This window comes from Macaca mulatta, chromosome 8 (assembly GCF_049350105.2).
Source record: "Macaca mulatta isolate MMU2019108-1 chromosome 8, T2T-MMU8v2.0, whole genome shotgun sequence".
NCBI lineage: Eukaryota > Metazoa > Chordata > Mammalia > Primates > Cercopithecidae > Macaca > Macaca mulatta.
In genome coordinates this window covers 127,253,529-127,271,718 of record NC_133413.1, presented here as the reverse complement: position 1 = coordinate 127,271,718, position 18,190 = coordinate 127,253,529, and the positions used below count along the sequence as shown (strand labels likewise).

Here is an 18,190-nt window from a genome sequence, read left to right as displayed (position 1 = left end):
CTTTAGAAACCTCATGTAACAAATATTTTATACCTTGATTTTTATTTAAATAAAAAATTTTAAAAATCTAGTGCACCACATGTTTAATACCCATACTCCCAAACATCGAAATATCTATTTTCTTGTCTTATTCTTCTCTTCATCTAACCCCTCCTACTTACTATAATAATATATATATATATATATATTTTTTTTTTTTTTTTGAGACAGAGTCTCACTCTGTCACCAGGCTGGAGTGCATGACCTTTGCTCACTGTAACCTCCACCTCCCAGGTTCAAGCAATTCTCCTGCCTCAGCCTCCCAAGTAGCTGGGACTACAGGCACGCGCCACCATGCCCAGCTAATTTTTGTATTTTTAGTAGAGACGGGGTTTCACCATGTTGGCCATGATGGTCTCGATCTCTTGACCTTGTGATCCACCTACCTCGGCCTCCCAAAGTGCTGGGATTCTATAATTATTTTAATGTTATAGAGAATCCTGTTTTAAAAGTTTGCCAGTTCAGAGGAACAAGTCTACAATAGTATAGGTAAATCTTAAACGAATCTGCCTACTGTAAGTTCTTTCTTCTTTTTCTATAACAGTATTTTTTCTTTTTCTTTTTCTTTTTTTTTTTTGGTATAACAGTTTTTATCTCACAAAAAACTCTCAGTTGTGTGTGTGTGGGTGGGGGTGTCATAAAATAACATGATATAGACAGAACACAGCTGTTTTTATAGATATACTCAAGACAGTGACAACACCCAGTTTCTCAGACAGTGATTTCCCCAAATCATACAAGTCATCAACTGAGTAATCAGAAAAGGAAAGCATACCATTTACAACTGAAGAAAGACAAAATCTGTAATTGAAATCTGTCCTCTCGTGGTTTTAGTCAAACAAATTCACAATTACTAATTTTGACAAATGCACATTCCAGGGAGAAGAGATACTGCAGCTAACTCCTGCAATACGAAATTTAACTTGACATTTTAATACAAGGAGATTGATGAGTATGTTGATAAGTGGAGACTCCAAGCCAGAATAAAACATACACCTTGTTCAAAAGAATCAAATCCGGCAGTTTAGGGGATTAGGATTGTATGTGAAGAAACTATATCAAAATCTACAAATGGGAAGGTGGGCTCAGAGTTGAGAGCTCTGAGTAAGAATAAATAGTTCAAGAGAAAAGAAATGTAGTACTTTGGGAGGTAACTTGGGGTAGGAGAACAGCATGTAAGAGAGAGATGGAGAGAGAGGAGAGAGAGAAGACAGAGAGAGAGAGAATAATTTTCAAATATAGACATGAAACAGGATATAGTTAGAATGGGGCATTTAGAGTATCCTGGTGTTTACTGATGTTCTTATAAATTGAATATCTGATAAATATTTCCGATAGCTTGCTGGATATCTTATCACTCAGAAAGCAGATAAAACTAGAGTAATAGCTGCCATTTGTTAACCACTCAGTTCCGAGCACTATACTAAGCACTTTGTGTATGTGATCCAATTGAATTATTTCAACCATCATGACAAGTATTATCCTCATTTTATAAATAAAGAAATCAAAGCTCAGACATTAATTGTACATGTTAAAACAGCTGGGAGGTAGAAGAGAAGAATTTGAACCCAAAGCCCATGTTCATAACCATCCCCCAAAAGTGAAAAAAAAAAAGTCGTAAGAAAAAGGTAAGTCTGTTGATTTAAATATTAGAATCAGACTTGCTGCTAGAAATGAGGAAGAGAATTGTTTTTATTCAAATACAGAGGAGAAACATATGGTTCCATGAACAAAAACTCTAAAAGCTGATGTAATATAAGAGAGACAGGAAGTACCAATGCATATTCACCTGGCCATCAAGCTTAGTTTGAAGCTAAGATTGATTTAAACTGAAATTTAATATGAACAACAACATCTTCACCATGCAACATGGTTGTGTGATTCTTAACCTGACAGGAGACTTTTCCCACATGACTAGTTTTGAGGTCATTTAGCAGCTGATACACTTAAATTATTTTGAAGTGAAGGATTAAATTGTTCACTGACAGAAATCTAATTTGTGTTGCAAGGAGTTTAATTGTCAATGAGCGTGTATTTTTTTCTTTCTTGAGATGATGCAACAACTGCCACTGTTGAGTTTGCTTAAAGCCACACCAGCAGGAAGGATTTAAGTGCTTTGAGCGTCTAATCTATATTGGTCGAGGGAAAGCATGTTTAAAATGTTAAAAGTGCTTGTACCCTTTCACTCTCCAGCTTGCGATTTTAACAACTAGCCTTAATGCCAACTTCTTAAAGTCTCCATTAAAAAACACACCAAAAGAACCTAACATATTTGGCTAACTAAAACAGGAATTCACTTGATGAAGATTTGAGCTCTGGCCAGTATGGCCACTTAGCTAATGGATTCCAGCCAGTGAGACTAACCTTGCCCCAACCCCAAAACAGTTGACTCACTGTGAGTGGAGCACAAGACTGTCCACTTTCTTATCCACCCCCTATAGCAGCATAAGAAGGGTAAAAGTGAGTTGTTCTGTGTGTCATTAAAACCCTGAAAGTGTCCAGAAGTAGTGGTTGCTGACAATGAGGAGTATATGGACTTAAATGTCTGCTTTTCCTGTGTTTTACTTTAAAATGAAAATACATTCAGAAACTGGACACAAAATTTCTTTTTAAAAAACGTTTTTATTATTATGGATTCATAATAGTTGTACACAATTATAAGGTACATCTAACATTTGAATACAAGCATACAATGTGTGACAAATCAGTCCAGAAGTAGTGGTTGCTGACAGTGAAGAATATATAGACTTAAATGTTTGTTTTTCTTGTGTGTTTTACTTTAAAATGAAAATACATTCAGAAACTGGACACAAAATTTATTTTTAAAAAACGTTTTTATTATTATGGATTTATAATAGTTGTACATAATTATAAGGTACATCTGATATTTCAATACAAGCATACAATGTGTAACAAATCATGGTAATTGAGGTATCCAACACCTCAAGTATTTATCATTTCTTTGTGTTAGAAACATTCCAATTCCACTCTTTTAGTTATTTTGAAATACACAGTAAATTATTAACTATAGTTTCCCTATTATGCTACCAAACACTAGATTTTATTCCTTCTAATTGTATTTTTGTACCAAATCTGAGGGGGCAGATTTTGTACTCATCTGCCCCCTCCCCACTACCCTTCCCAGGCTCTGGTAACCATCATTCTACCTTCTCTCTCCATGAGTTCTTTTTTTTTTTTTAAGCTACCACATATTAGTGCGAACATTCACACTAATGTCTTTCTGTGCCTGCTTTATTTCACTTAATGTCTTCCAGGTCCATCCATGTGGCAGCAAATGAAAGGACTTTTTTCTTTTTGTGGCTGAAAAATATTATCTTACGTATATGTACCACATTTTCTTTACCCATCTATCCACTGATAGACACGTTGATTCCATATCTTGACAATTGTGAATCTTGCTGCAATAAATGTGAGAGGGCAGATACCACTCTGATGTACTAATTTCCTTTTTTTTTTTTTTTTTTGTATTTATGTAGGAGTGGGATTGCTGGCTCATATAGTGGCTCTATATTTAGGTTTTTGAGGAATCTCCATACTGTTCTTCACAGTGCTGTACATTCCCACCAACAGTGTACAAGTGTTCCTCTTTCTCCACATCTTTATCAGCATTCATTATTGCCTATCTTTTGGATAAAAGCCATTTCAACTAGGATGAGATTATACTTCATCCCAGTTTTGATTTGCATTTCTCTGATGATTAGTGATGTTAAGCATTTTTTTTCATATACCTGTTGGCCATTTGTATGTCTTTTTTGAGAACTACCCATTCAGGTCTTTTGCTCATTTTTTAATTGGATTATTTTCCTATATTGTTTGAGCTCCTTATATATTCTGGCTATTAATCCTGTGATAGATGAGTAGTTTGCAAGTATTTTCTCCCACTTGATGGGTTGTCTCTTCACTTTGTTGTTTCCTTTGCTTTGCAGAAGGTTCTTAACTTGGCATGATACCATTTGCCAATTTTTGCTTTGCTTGCCTATGCTTTTAAGGTCTTACTAAGAAATATTTGGTTCTGAAGCATTTCCCTAACGTTTTCTTCTAGTAGTTTCAAATCTTAGATTCCAGTCTTTAAGCCATTTTGTTTTGATTTTTTTAATACGGCAAAAGATAGTGATCTAGTTTCATTCTTCTACATATAATTATCTGGTTTTTCCAGAACAATTTTTGGAAGAGACTGTCCTTTTCCCAATGTATGTTCTTGGCAGCTTTGTCAGAAATTAGTTGACTGTATATGTATTGATTTATTTATAGGTCCTCTCTTCTGTTCCATTAGTCTATGTATCTGTTTTTATGCCAGTACCATGCTGTTTTGTTTACTACAACTTTGTAGTATAATTTGAAGTCAGGTAATGTGATGCCTTCAGTTTTATTCTTTTGCTTAGGATTGCTTTGGCTATTCTGGGTCTTATTGTGGTTCCATATAAATTTCAGGATTTTTTTCCTCTTTCTGTGAAGAATGTCATTGATATTTTGATAGGGATTACATTGAATCTGTAGATTGCTCTGGGTAGTATGGGAGTTGTAACAATATTGATTCTTCCAATCCATGAACATGGAATATATTTCCATTTTTTGTGTGTCCTCTTCAATTTCTTTCATCACTGGAAAGATATCTACAATAAAAACAAAAGTAAATTTCTTACAAGTAAGTCTTTTAAGAAAAGAAATTTTAAGATTCCTCCCAAGCTATACTGAAAATTTCCAAAGAGCAGGTATTATCTCTGTTATATTAATCACTATATCCAGAGCCCAAAGTATAGCAAACAGAAGACCCTCTATAATATAGGTCAACTGAACAAATGAACCTCTATATTTTACGGAGTTAGTTTGAGGTTTTTATGTTATCTCATCCCTATAGAGCCATAAAATGAATTTTTTGGTGGGGGCACACAAAATTGCACCACGACAGCTTTTTTCTTTAAAACAAGCACAAGAATAAAGCTAAACGCAAATATTCGCCGCACTGGAAAGCACTCCGCGTGCGCTATCCCGCGCTATTGGCTAACACCGCAACTCCCAAAGACCCTGTCGCAAGATAATCACCTTTGCGCTTGCTCAGTTGCGGACTCCACAAACAGAGGGCGGGTTCCAAAGAAAAGGAAATAGTCATTGCGCCTGCGCCGCTCCTTCTGGGGCTTAGGCTGGCTGCGCAGGCGCACAGGTACCATTTTGACCGTAAACATCCTGCCGATTTGAACCGAGGATTTGGGCGGCAGGAAGAGCCGCGGCGTAACGGCAGCCATCTTGTTTGTTTGAGTGAATCGGAAAGGAGGCGCCGGCTGTGGCGGCGGCGGGAGCTGCTCCGAAGCTACACCTCGCTAGGGCTCCCCCCTTTCCCCGCCCCCTCCCCCGACCCTTTTCCCCTCCCCGGGCCACCCAGCCAGCCCAACTCCCAGCGGAGAGCAAGGTAAGAGACTCGGCCGACCCCTTCTTTTCCTCCAGCTCCCTCCCCCCACCCTTTCCCCGCCGCGCTGCCGTCGGGGAGCCGGACTCCTGGGGGCGGGAGGGCGAGGGAGAAGGCGGCCCTCGCCGCGCCCCCGCTTGCTGCCACCCTCCCGGCGCCCAAGCGGCGGCGACACCCGCCCAGCCCCCTTCGCCCCGGGCCCGCCCTCGGCCCGGACCCATGCAGCTTGGGCCCGCATCATCGCTTGTTCGGTAACAAATGGTTCTGATCCATTCTGAGATCTACAAAGGCTGTTACTCTGCGGGTCCATCTCACGTCTCCCCGGAGGCCGGGGAAACCCTGGGCTGCGGAGGGAGGGGAGGAGGTTTGAACAAGCCCGCTCTGGGGACCGGGCCGCCTACTCCGCGGGTAAAAATGGCTGTCTGGGAGGAGGCGGTGGCGGGCCCGGCGTCCGCGGTGCCAGCCCGGGGAGCAGCAACCTTCCGCCAAACTCGGGTGCGGGGCTCAAGAACGTGCGGACCTGGTGGGGCGGGCGGGGGCGGGGAGGTCGGTGGGTGCCCCTCAGCCAGTGACTGCTGCTGCCCTCCTTTTTTAAAAAGATAATTTTTACGTTGGGAATGCTAAATATTGCCCCGACCCGTAGAAAAAGCGACGGAGGGAAGTTGCTTCTTATTCCAAGGATATTTGCATAATTGGTTTTTCCCTTCAACTTTTCCAATCATTCTTTAAAGTGATTAAGGATATCGGGTGTTGTAGAGACTCTCTGGGGAAGTGTGTGTTTCTGATAAATGCTTGATGCCCTTTTCGTCGCTGAAAAAGGCTTTTTGCGAATGATCCGCTCTGATAGTGTGGGGTGACACTGTCGGGTTGTGCTGCCAGACTTAGCGGCCGCCTTCAAATTTGTAAGAGGGAAACGTTGGGGATTTACGTGGTTATTCTGATTTGTTAGTGTCTTCAACGTGGAGAAAAAAGCGTTTGTGTGAAGGGTTTCTGGGAAAGGCTTGTGTTTATCGGCTTCTTTTTGCAAGGGAAAGTTAGTGTTTGCTGTCATTATACTGGTTAGAAGAGTAATTGGTTTTCAGGCAAAAATTTCTATTTTCTTAAATTGGGTGTAAATGCCAGCGGGCTGTGCGAGTCTGTAGGATTTTGGAGACAGGCAGGAGAAGGTTTCTGAAATCATGAAGTCATTAAATATCTTTGTTAATGTCGGAGGCAACCAATTATTTTTGGAAAAGCGTTGATGAGGACATACGCCGTATCTAATCTTCAAATAAGTTAACAGTTTGTATAGTTGAGGTGACAGCAGTGCATAACTAATAGACATAGTGCTTTTTATACACAAGTCGGGATTACAAAAGAGAATTTCTGGTGAATTATTATTTTGTGAAACATACAAATTCTGAGAAACTGTCTTTTATGTTTGGTACAGAATGGAAATTTTCTAATTCTTGAGGAATAAAGGCTGTACTTTTAGTTTAAATGTCATACCAGAGTTGTTAGGCATACTAGCTGGTTAATGTTTTGCTGCAAGATTGTCTTCAGAGTTACTCTGCATCAGCAGTGGCACTATGTTAGGTGTGCCCTTGTATTTAATTTTCATAATCTTTTTTGGTGAGTATTATCCCACTTTGTAGTTGAGAAATATCTTATTCACCGTTACAGAACAACTAAGAAAAGAGGGAGCTGAATTTGAACCTACGGCTGTCTGATTGTAAAACCTTTAGTCAAAGGATGTTAGAACCAAAATGGAGTTCTAGTGTGCAGGGTTAGAAATACCTTCTGAGATCCTTCCCACCATTCCCCTGCAGAGGTAGCTCCATTCTGATCTGAGTTAGGTATTGATGTTGTCAAAGGTTAGGTAAATCACCAGATTTCAACCTTTCAGGTTTTTATAGTGGGGAAACTGAACTGCATAAAGGTTAGGCAGCTTAACCTGCTAGTTAATGACAATAGCAGGATTATGTCTTCTGAAATAGTTTTTACTTTGAATAGGTGGTGTACGTGTATGTCCCGAATTAAAATATATGTGTGTGTGCATATATATATATCAAACAGTACAAAAAGGTAGGCCTCGCTTGCCCAGCATACCTACTTTCCAGAGGTAACCAGTATCACCAGTTTCGTGTGTACATCACAGATATTTTAGGCTTATTCAAGAACTAAATATATAGAGAAAGAGCATTCTTTTTTAAAACTCCAACTTTTCTGCACTTAACCTGGAGATTTTCCATGTTAGCCCAAATGATGTATTCTTGTTTAAAGCTGTGCTGTACAATCGTCCCTTGATATTAAAGGGGAATTGGTTCCAGGACCAAAACCACGAATTCCAAAGTCCCTTATATGAAGTAGTGTAGTATTTGCATATAACCTACTCACATCCCATATACTTCAAATCATCTCTATTTATAATATTACAATTTAAATGCTATGTTAATAGTTAATATAGTTGTTATAGTTTTTTATTTGTATTATTTTTTGTCTCCTCCCCCCTCCCCCAACAATTTTTGATCCTGGGTTGGTTTAGTCCATGGATGCAGAAGCCATGGATAAGGAGGACGGACTGTATTCAGTTGTTTGGGTATATTAATTTATCATATCATTTATTGATGGCCAAGTAGGTTATTTCGAATGTTCTGTTCTGCTCTGGCAAGGCAGCATAGTGTTGTACTTAGAAGTGTGGATTCTGAAGTTCAAGTTCCACTTCCATTAAATACTAGTGACATTTACTTATCTTCATCTGTTTTCTCCATTTGTAAAATGGGCCAGTATTTACTTCTCTAGGACAGTCATGAAGAGGTTGGATACATGAAACATGTAGTGCTTTAGTAAGTTTTTTTGGGGTTTTTTGGTGTTTGGATTTTTGGTTTTGTCTTTAGTAATACGCATCTCCAAGTATATCTTTTGGTTACTGAAAATGCAATTTTTGGCTAGAAAGTTTAAGTGAAATTTTTATAAAATGTTGTCATATTGTCCTTCAGAGAGGACAGTACCAATTTACACAACCACTGTCCTGCCATGCTTTCTAATGTGTGAAATTTTGGTAATGACTGATACTATCCTAGAAGCATGAGCCTCAGTTTGATTCTTTGAAACAGTCTTAAATTGCCATTTTTTGCATTCTTGAATATGTTCTAAAATAGCAGTCTTTCTGCTGTTTCACATCAGACTTTAATTTTTTAGGATCAATTGAAAAAAAATGCTGCTTTAGAAAAAAATGATTCTCAAATCATGAAATGCTAAGTTATGCTCTGGTATCAAATGCAGATTTTCTGCACAGAGTTTTCATAAAGGATTTAGCAGGATATAGAATCTTCAAAACCTGAAGAGATTAATCGACTTTTTAAAAGATTAGATAAAGTTTGGTATTATCAAGGGGAAAAAAATTGGCTTAAAAGGGAATTATAATTACACTTTCTCCTTATTCAGATACATACCAGGAGTCGATCCACCACTGCTCCTTTGGCTTCCTTTAGCTATTAGAGTGATTTCCTCTTGCTAATTGTTTCCCACATTAATTTTAGCATTGCTCTGCCTTCCTTAGCCCCATCCTATGCCAAACAGACATCTATTTAGGAATCTCTGCCTCTGCATAGCTGGGATATTTTAGGCACGGTGCTCTGACCAGCAGCTGAAGTGCTGGCCATGAGCTACTGACACCTGTTGAAAAATACCAGTAGTTTTAATTTTTAAAACGTCTAAAATTTTTTACATATGTCAATTATGAGATCACTTGGTGGATCTTATTTACTTATTCATTAAGCACATATTTAGTAATTGTCGTGCAACAGATAGTATTCTAGAAGCTTAATATTAGGGAGTTTTTTGTTTAGGATACAGTTGCTTGCTTCTGTAGTGGAAGTTGGGGCTTGTCCTGTACAACAGCGATTATATTTCTCAGAAAACGCTGCCATGTTGGATTTCTATGAAGTTCTCTAGATTTTATAACAGTAGGAGCAGCTTAAGTTTTGTTAGAACATTTTAAGACTTGAAGTAGGCACTGATTTGAAACATAGGAGGCTCTCTTCCAGTATGGAAGCGTGTTTTAATCTGTAAAATACTAAATGGCAAATAAAGCATCTTTTAGGTGTTATTAGTTAATGCTCGTATGTTAAGAATATTTTGTCTGCGTTCGTAGTATAGAGCATAGTATTTCTTCATTCTTTTCTTTTTTTTTTTTTTTCCCAATAAAAACAGAGTCTTGCTATATTGACCAGGGTGGTCTGGCACTCCTGCCCCTCAAGCAATCCTCTTACCTTGGCCTCCGAAAGTGCTGGGATGACAGGCGTGAGCCACCACGCCTAGCCAATTTCTTCCTTCCTTAACTCCAAATTTAGGAGGAAGAGTTTACAACATTAGACAGTTGACAAAGCCTGTTTGTTTTTCTTTTGAGAGAAAATTTTTTTTGGTATGAATTAATAATCCTTTGGGAACATTAGATTGAGAGAATGAGAATTTCAAGGCTCTTTGCTGTTAAGTGATGGAAATGGAGATAAAGCAAACCTGACTGCAGTAGTCTTGCACCACAGCCCCCCACCCTCCCAAATATTTTTGACATGTAAGAAATCTGTTGCCTATGATATGCTTAACTAAAATATAGTTTCTCTACATCATTGTAAAGAATTGGCACATTTTTAATTGAAAGTACAGTAAGCAAAATTCTGATTTTAAGATTTACAGACTCTGACAACATAAAAAACAGTTACTCTGTGTCTTTTAGAAAAAAGCTAATTCAAAAGAGATTTTAGTCCCACCTGTGGTGTAAGAGATCCAGCTTCTCTGTCTTTGCCAGCATTTGATGTTGCCGCTGTTTTTTAATTTAGCTCTTTATTAAGTGTGTGGTGATAACGTTTTTGGCCTTAATTGGTATTTCTCAAATGCCTAGGATGATTGAACGTCTCATGTTCTTATTTGTCATCAGTAAACTTTTTCTGTGAAATTTCTCTTCTTTGGCTCACTTTTTTTTTTCTTTTTAAACAGTCTTGCTGTGTCACCCAGACTGGAATGCAGTGTCGCTTTCTCAGCTCACTGCAACCTCCACAGCCTGAGTTCAAGCAATTCTCCTGCTTCAGCCACCTGAGTAGCTGGGATTATGGGTGCATGCCACCACATGTGGCTAATTTCTGTGTTTTTTAGTAGAGATGGGGTTTTGCCAGATTGCCCTGACTGGTCTTGAACTCCTGGCCTCAAGTGATCTGCCTGTCTTGGCTTGCCAAAGTGCTGGGATTACAGGCATGAGCCAGCATGCTTGCCTCTTTGCTTACTTTCTAATTGGATTTTTTTTTCTTTTTATCCCTGAAGTTTTGAGAATTCTTTACATATTCTATATCTGAGTTCTAGTCAGATGTGTGGTTTGCAGATATTTTTTCCCTAGTCTGTAGTTTGTCTTTGCATTTCTCTCGTAGAGCAAAAGTTTAATTTGATAAAGGCGAGTTTATTGAGCAAGAACTTTTCTTTCATGGGTTGTGTTTTTGGTGTTGTGTCAAAATTTTTACCAAGCTTTAGATACTGAAGGTTCCCCCTGCCATTTTTTAAAAGTTTTGTCTGTTTTGAATTTTTATATAATGTGTGAGATTTAGGTGGAGGGTTTTTTTCTTGCCGTTTTTGTTTTCTTGGGGGTACGTGCGTGTGTGTGTGTGCATGCGTGCATGTTTTCTGGCCTTCAGATCGTATTTAATCACTTCAGCACCGTTTGTTGAAAAAATCTATCATTTCTCCATTAGATAGCTTTTGCATCTTCGTAAAAAAAAAAAATCAGTTGAACTTAGTTGTGCAGGCTATTTCTGGGTTCTCAGTTCTGTTCCATTGACTGTTTCCTCTGCCAATACCAATCTTGAGTATTATAGCTATGCAGTAAGTCTTGAAATCAAATAGACTAATTTTTCTTTTTAAAAAAATAGTTTTAGCTTTTTTAGTTTATTTTCTTTTCCATATAAATTTGATGATCTTGTCTATAAATGTAAAAAAACTCAATAACTGTATTAAAATTTCTTTAAAAACTAAACAAATATGACACTTGTCAGCAGTCACACTTCGGGACAGTTGTCCTAGAGAAATGAAAACTTAACGTTCACTAAAAATATGTACATGAATATTTATAGCAGCTTTATTTGTAATAGCCAAAAACTGGGAAACAACTAAATGTCCTTCAGTAGGTGAATGTCCAAGCATATGGTGGTATATGCATCTCATGAAATGCTGTCCAACAGTTAAAGGGAATATACTATTGATAAATATAATAGCTTGGATCCCAGAAGCATTGTGCTAGATCCAAAAAGCCATTTCAAAAAGTCACATAGTATATGATTCATTTATATAACTTTCTCAAAACAACAAAATTAAGTCCAGTGTGGTGACTCACACCTGTAGTTCCAACTACTTGAGAGGCTAAGGCAGGAGGATTGCTTGAGCCTAAGAGTTCAAGGCTGCAGTGAGCTATGATTGCATCACTGCACTCCAGCCTGGGAGACAAACTGAGACCCCATCTCTTAAAAGAAAAACAGTAACAAAATTAGAAACATAGAATTAGAAATTAGAAATGGTGCTTGTCAAGACTTAGGAATGGCAGGAAGAGAGGGATGAATGTGAAGAGTTTTATAGTGATGGAATAACTATGTATCTTTTTGCAGTAGTGATTATACAAATCTGCACATGTGATAAACTGTTATAAAAGTCTATAGACATATTGACCAATGTCAGTGCCCTGGTTTTGATACTATATTGTGGTTATTTAAGATGTCACCATTGGGAGAAACTAGGTAAAGTACACAGGACCTACTGTCTGTATAACTCCCTGTGACTATTTTAAATTAAAAATTTAAAGTGCTTTTTATGTATTGTACATGTACTTGATTTTGTTTCTGTAAATCAAGGCATATATCGTTTTCTAGTAGTGGACATTTTAGAAAAAAATTAAAACAATAGATTTGTTTTAAATCTGGAAATTCATGCAGCTAATATACTCTTCTGAACTGGGATTTTCAGGCTGCCTTTCTTAATACATTAGAATGCTGTAGGAAAGTAAAATGTCAGTAACATATTTGTGATTCCAAGACTTTCAGTCATAAGATAAATCTTCTGCTGTACCATTGTCCCTGATTTCATATTTAAATTATAAGTGGAAAAATGCTTTGTAAGTTCTTGAGTTAAGAAAACTATATATATAATTCTTTACCTTTTTTGAACCTTGATTTTTCTAAACTACCCACCTGTAAAATGGGGCCAGCCTACCTGCTTAGCTTTGCTTGGTGGAATGTGAAATGAAATGTACAGTACTTTTCGTGTAGTAGCAGTTTTACAGATAATTTATCCCAGAATCACGATTTTTAATGGGATTCTAAAAATGGAAATTTCCACAGATTGATACCTGTATCTGAGTATCTTTCTTCATAGATTTTCTTTTCTTGCCATGAAAAATATATTCTCTAACTTCTGGCCAGTAAACAGACTATTTCTACTGTCAGTCATGATAGAAATGAAACAAGGCATGAAAGCAATTTGACTCTTGGCCCTTTTACTTTTAGCTCTTAGTATTTTGGGGTCTGTTTTTTTTTCTTCTCTCAAAATTAAAACAATAGATTTGTTTTAAATCTGTTGTTTTTAAAATACATATTAAACATTTACTCAAGCCTTTTATAGTTTTTATATTAGTGAAGAAAAATTTTAGATTTCTTATGTCTTGATAAGTATTTCAATTGTCAGATGATATTTACATTAACTGTTTTTCCCCTTAGGTTTTCTTCTATTTTCATAGCCAACCAGAACAATGTTCTACGCACATTTTGTTCTCAGTAAAAGAGGGCCGCTGGCCAAAATTTGGCTAGCGGCCCATTGGGATAAGAAGCTAACCAAAGCCCATGTGTTTGAGTGTAATTTAGAGAGCAGCGTGGAGAGTATCATCTCACCAAAGGTATGTTTGATGTTGACATTTTTATTCACTTTGTTGATTTTTTATTGATATGTGAAAATAGAACTTCTGAAAGTTTTTTAGGTAGGTGCATTGGAGGGCAAGGAAAATCCTTCGAAGTTTTTATTATGTGAAGTCCTTATCACCTCTAGATAAATTTGATATGATTATGGTATGATTCTCTTTTTCTTTAAAAAACTCTCTATATGCACTGATATTTTGATTTGCCTATTTTTAATGGCAAATAAGCATCAGTCAGGGCAGTGCCCAAATATTGTTTACTGACCTGTTCCTTAGAGGAGCTTTTATTTGAGACCCTGACTCAAAAAAAAAAAGAGGTGGAAGTGCTGTAAATGCATATTACTTAGTAAAATAAGCCAATCTAAAAAGGCCATATATTATGTGATTGCAGCTGTAGGACATTCTGGAAAAGCCAAAACTATACAAATGAGACAGTAAAAAGATGGGAGGTTGGGGAGAGAATGGAGGGTTGAGTAGGCAGAGCACAGACGATTATTTTTAGAGCAGTAAAACTGTTTTACTTGATAGTATAATAGTTAACAAATGTCATTTACATTTGTCCAAACTCGCAGAATGTATAACACTTAAGTGTGAACCCTGTTGTGAACTAGGGACTTTTGGTAATGATGTGTTATAAGTTTATCAATTTTAATAAATGCAACACTGATGAGAGGTGTCAATTGTGAGTAAGATTATCTGTGTGTGAGGAAGGGGGTGTTTATGAGAAATCTGTGCCTTTTCTTAAGTTTTGCTCTATTTCCTGGATGCAGCCTTCTAACAATCGTTATGTTAGTTTTTATGTATATACACAAAGAAAACTTGTGTACATGTACACAGGAAAGCCTAGAAGGCATACCAAAAGATTATTACAGATTTCTGTAGGTGGTAGGATTACAGGTTGTTTTGTTTTCTTTTTAAAGACCAGCCATTTAGTAAACATTTCTTGTTAAATGTTTGTTCACACCCTTAAGTGTTTCTTAAGATTTATTTTTAGCATTATAATTGATATGCCAAGTGATGTACATGTTTTTGAGATTTCTGATAAATACTAACAGTTTGTTCTGGTGAGATTGTACCAGTTTGCAGTGCTGGTCAAATTGTATGAGAACATTGGTATTTTCCATTTTTTTTTTTAATAGGTATGCTTGCTGGGATAAGTTAATGGAAAAGGTAGAAATCGTACTCTTTTCTGGAAAGTATATGTGTGGCTAATCTTTAACATCCGTAAGCAAGTATCGAGTGTTCAGCTTAAAAGGATAACAGATTTTTTCATGATATGTACCGAGTACTTTGTGCCCCTTTAGGGACACTACAAAAGAGTATGAGACAATCTGATAATGAACATATACACGAACAGCCACAAAGGAAAGCAGACAGTTCAGGAATAATGTAAAAGATTGTAATGTGTTTATGAGAGAAAGTGATTTCTCTTACTTCAAATTTTTTAAACCATTTCTGACTGAGCTTTTATCTATTTGGTAACAAGATGTAAAGATATTTCCAGAGAGTAAACTGGCCTGAAATTTCTAATGTTTGCTTTGGTGTGCAGTTCGTGTTATGAAAATGTTGGTTTAGTTGTTTAGCATAAGTGTCACACGTGGCTCATTTGCAACTGCAAGCTTGCATACTCTTTTTCTCTTCTCTCTTCCACTCCCCCATTGGAAGAGCCACTGGCCCCCTTTGCAGAGCCTTCCCAGAATATGTAGCCTGAAATCTTTATTATATTTATGTTTACACTTTAACACACCCTGGCTCAAAAACATATGCCATACGTCATTTTACCTACTGCTAGGCTAAACTCTGAACCAACTAATCCAGAAAGAAAGCTTTTGCCCAAACACCACTTTTTGAAAGTTGCTAGTGCTAGATAAGATAATAGTTAGCAGAGGTTTTTTCCCTCCTCCGTTCTTAGGTGAAGGTTCAGTCAATATTAATTTTGAATTTTATAGCACCACATTACAGATTCTGTTTTTCCATTAGGAGCAACATTTTAATTTGAGCTTTTTTTTAAATTAGGGATTCATCATCTGATACATTCTGAATCTGATCACAAATTTGGTATAATTTCAGATGTCTAAAAATGTATGGCCATAGACATCATCCTTTATGCTGTAAGTCACATAAAATGCTCATAAATATAGAACCTGAGTGTCATAAGCAGGGTCCTAGAGTGCTATAGAGAATACACATAAAATTTAAAATACAATATTTTCTTTTACAAATAACAATAAACTAAGCATAATTGAAACATGAAGCAAATGTTTAAAAGCTTTTTTTGTTACCTTAGAACTTGTTGCGTTTTATGGCATGGTTTTGGAAAGTATTTGGGGATGTTTGAGTTCACATTGCCTTGTTCTTTCAGTAAATTTTCCTTATGGCTAGAGTAATTTTGAATACTTGTGTTTAGATGGAGTCTTGTCTCGTTATTTTATCAACTACTGCTTTTCCACCTACTGTATCTCATATTAATGTTGATCAAGATCTGCCTTGAAAAAAGGTTGGGAGTATATTTTCTGGTGAAAAGCTATGGCTACTATTGTTCTTTATCAATTAGTATGCTTTCCAAACTTTGTTTTTAAATCAGTATGCTTTCCAATTAATGGAAACTTAGTAAAAAGTAACTTAATAAGGGAAATAACAGTCTTAATTAACTAAAATTTTGGAAACAGGGAGATCTGAGATTGGTTCAGCAGCTTGATTATGTCATCCAAGGATTCTCCATCTTTAGTGTGTTGGCTTCTTGTCCTCATACTTTAGCATTGTGGTTTACAGGGTGACTGCATGAAGCACCAAGCAAGCCCTACCTATTCACAAAGCAGGAAAGAGGGAAGGAAGAGAGAGACGTTGTTCTTTTTGGGGGAAAATCTTTCTGGGAAACTCTCTGGCATACTTCACCTATTACTCAATTGACTGTTTCATGCCCACTCATGAACAGGTATTAGTAGAGAAGAATGAGACATCTGCCAATGTGCGGGACATTTGCTTCTCAAACAAAATCAGAATTGACTTAGCCAGCAAGAAACAATGGCTCTGGTCTGGCAACCAAAAGTGTTACGTGCTCCTTAATGTGCTAATGACACAATTCATGGAATGGTTTAGTGCTCGCTTCCTAGCTTCCTTCATGTTTGTGTTAATTCATGAATTACCACTCACTGTTTCTTTTCAGGATATTCAATATTCAGGGAATTTATAGATAAGGACAGTGAGAAATGTACGTGATTATAAGGCAACTTTAAAGGAAAAAGATAAAAAAATAAAGACTATAAATAGCACGAAATGCAGGTTTTGAAATATGATTAATGTTTTATTCATAGGTGAAAATGGCATTACGGACATCAGGACATCTCTTACTGGGAGTAGTTCGAATCTATCACAGGAAAGCCAAATACCTTCTTGCAGACTGTAATGAAGCATTCATTAAGATAAAGATGGCTTTTCGGCCAGGTATTGTTGAACTTGTTTTTTTTTTTACTTTGGAGTTTCTCTTGTTTTTTTTGTGTTACTTAGCTAAACACATTTTCTAAATCTACTTGCTTTATTGTAATTGCAATACAAGGAACCCTTCAAAGATAGTGCAAGGCTTGGGGAGGCAGTGCTTCAAGGGAGGAAACCTACTTGCATCTCTTCTCCCTGTGAGGTAATGGAGCTCACCCCCTTTTTTGTTCTTCCTTTGGAGCTGCCTTTTTAATACTTTTTTCAGCAGCTTACATAGACTGAGTCATCAAGAGGTTGAAATGTTGAAAACTTAATTGTTATGTAATGATTTTTTAAAATATAGCTCAGAAAAGACAATTTTAGGATTTTAAACTTTTTTTCCTAAGTAAATATTCTTTGTAGTTTTTTGTTATTTTGTTTTAGGTAATGATCAGTTATAAAACTGGAGTCTGCCAACCACACCACCATCTAAGTAGATAATTAATATTTAAATTCACGTATCTTTCTATAATTTTTAAAAGCATTGATGAAATTTTTATTCTAATGAAAATAATGTGTATAGTAGAAACACCTTAAACAGTTTCTACTGAGGATACATTCTAGTACTTCAGTTTATGTCAATATTTGAACAGTAAAATGTTTGAGATCTAAGATTTTATTTAAAAGTAAAATATTTAGGAAAAGACTACAATACTTAACATGTGACCAACAGCACATTTTATCTAAATAACATGCTTTTTGTCTTTCAAAGTAAGGCATATTTATTATAGACAACTTGAAAAATATAAAGAAAATTAAAATTGTGTAATTCTTTCTCTAAAATAATCAGCTCCTTTTAACATTTAAGGTACTCTTTTGCAGTCATTCTTTTTCCGCCCTCATAAATACCATGTTTAATTAGGAAACTATTACTGGTTATTTGTTGATATGTCCGTTTAAACATTTATGAGCTTAATGCATAATTAGTGCTTTGACTTTTTCCTAAAGCAAGGAATACGATGTATGAGTATGGAAAAAGAGAAGTACTTGTGCTTCAAGGTATTTTGCATATGTTGTCAACCTTTCTATTAGAATATAAACTTAGGAAATTATACCTACTTATCTCTCTCTAATCCCTAGATAATTTATGGGTAGCTAGATATTCAAGCTTACCATTTCTTTTCTAGGTGTTGTTGACCTGCCTGAGGAAAATCGGGAAGCAGCTTATAATGCCATTACTTTACCTGAAGAATTTCATGACTTTGATCAGCCACTGCCTGACTTAGAGTATGTGTCTTCTTTTAAAAAAAATTGTTGACTTGGTCTACAAAAAGCAGTAGTATTAGCTTTCAAATATATAGTTTTCCTTGGAATGTTTTACATTAACA

At 36.6% G+C, this 18,190-nt stretch overlaps 1 protein-coding gene and 1 long non-coding RNA gene across 3 annotated transcripts in view; one reads left to right on the top strand and one right to left on the bottom strand.

Moving 5' to 3' along the window:
- Positions 1–2,641: 2,641 nt before the first annotated feature.
- On the bottom strand, positions 2,642–5,556 carry LOC144330844 (uncharacterized). Its single transcript, XR_013397406.1, has 2 exons — positions 5,104–5,556; positions 2,642–4,673 (listed from the first exon to the last, which is right to left on the bottom strand). It is a non-coding gene; the product is annotated as an uncharacterized LOC144330844 (long non-coding RNA).
- RAD21 (RAD21 cohesin complex component) overlaps positions 5,247–18,190 on the top strand; it is a 28,941-nt gene continuing 15,997 nt past the window's right edge. Inside the window, 4 exon segments of one of the 2 annotated variants that reach the window (NM_001266594.1) lie at positions 5,247–5,467; positions 13,195–13,370; positions 16,703–16,832; positions 17,990–18,089. In NM_001266594.1, coding sequence (NP_001253523.1) covers positions 13,227–13,370; positions 16,703–16,832; positions 17,990–18,089 — 374 coding nt within the window. In that variant the 5' untranslated portion in view covers positions 5,247–5,467; positions 13,195–13,226. 2 annotated transcript variants of the gene reach the window in all.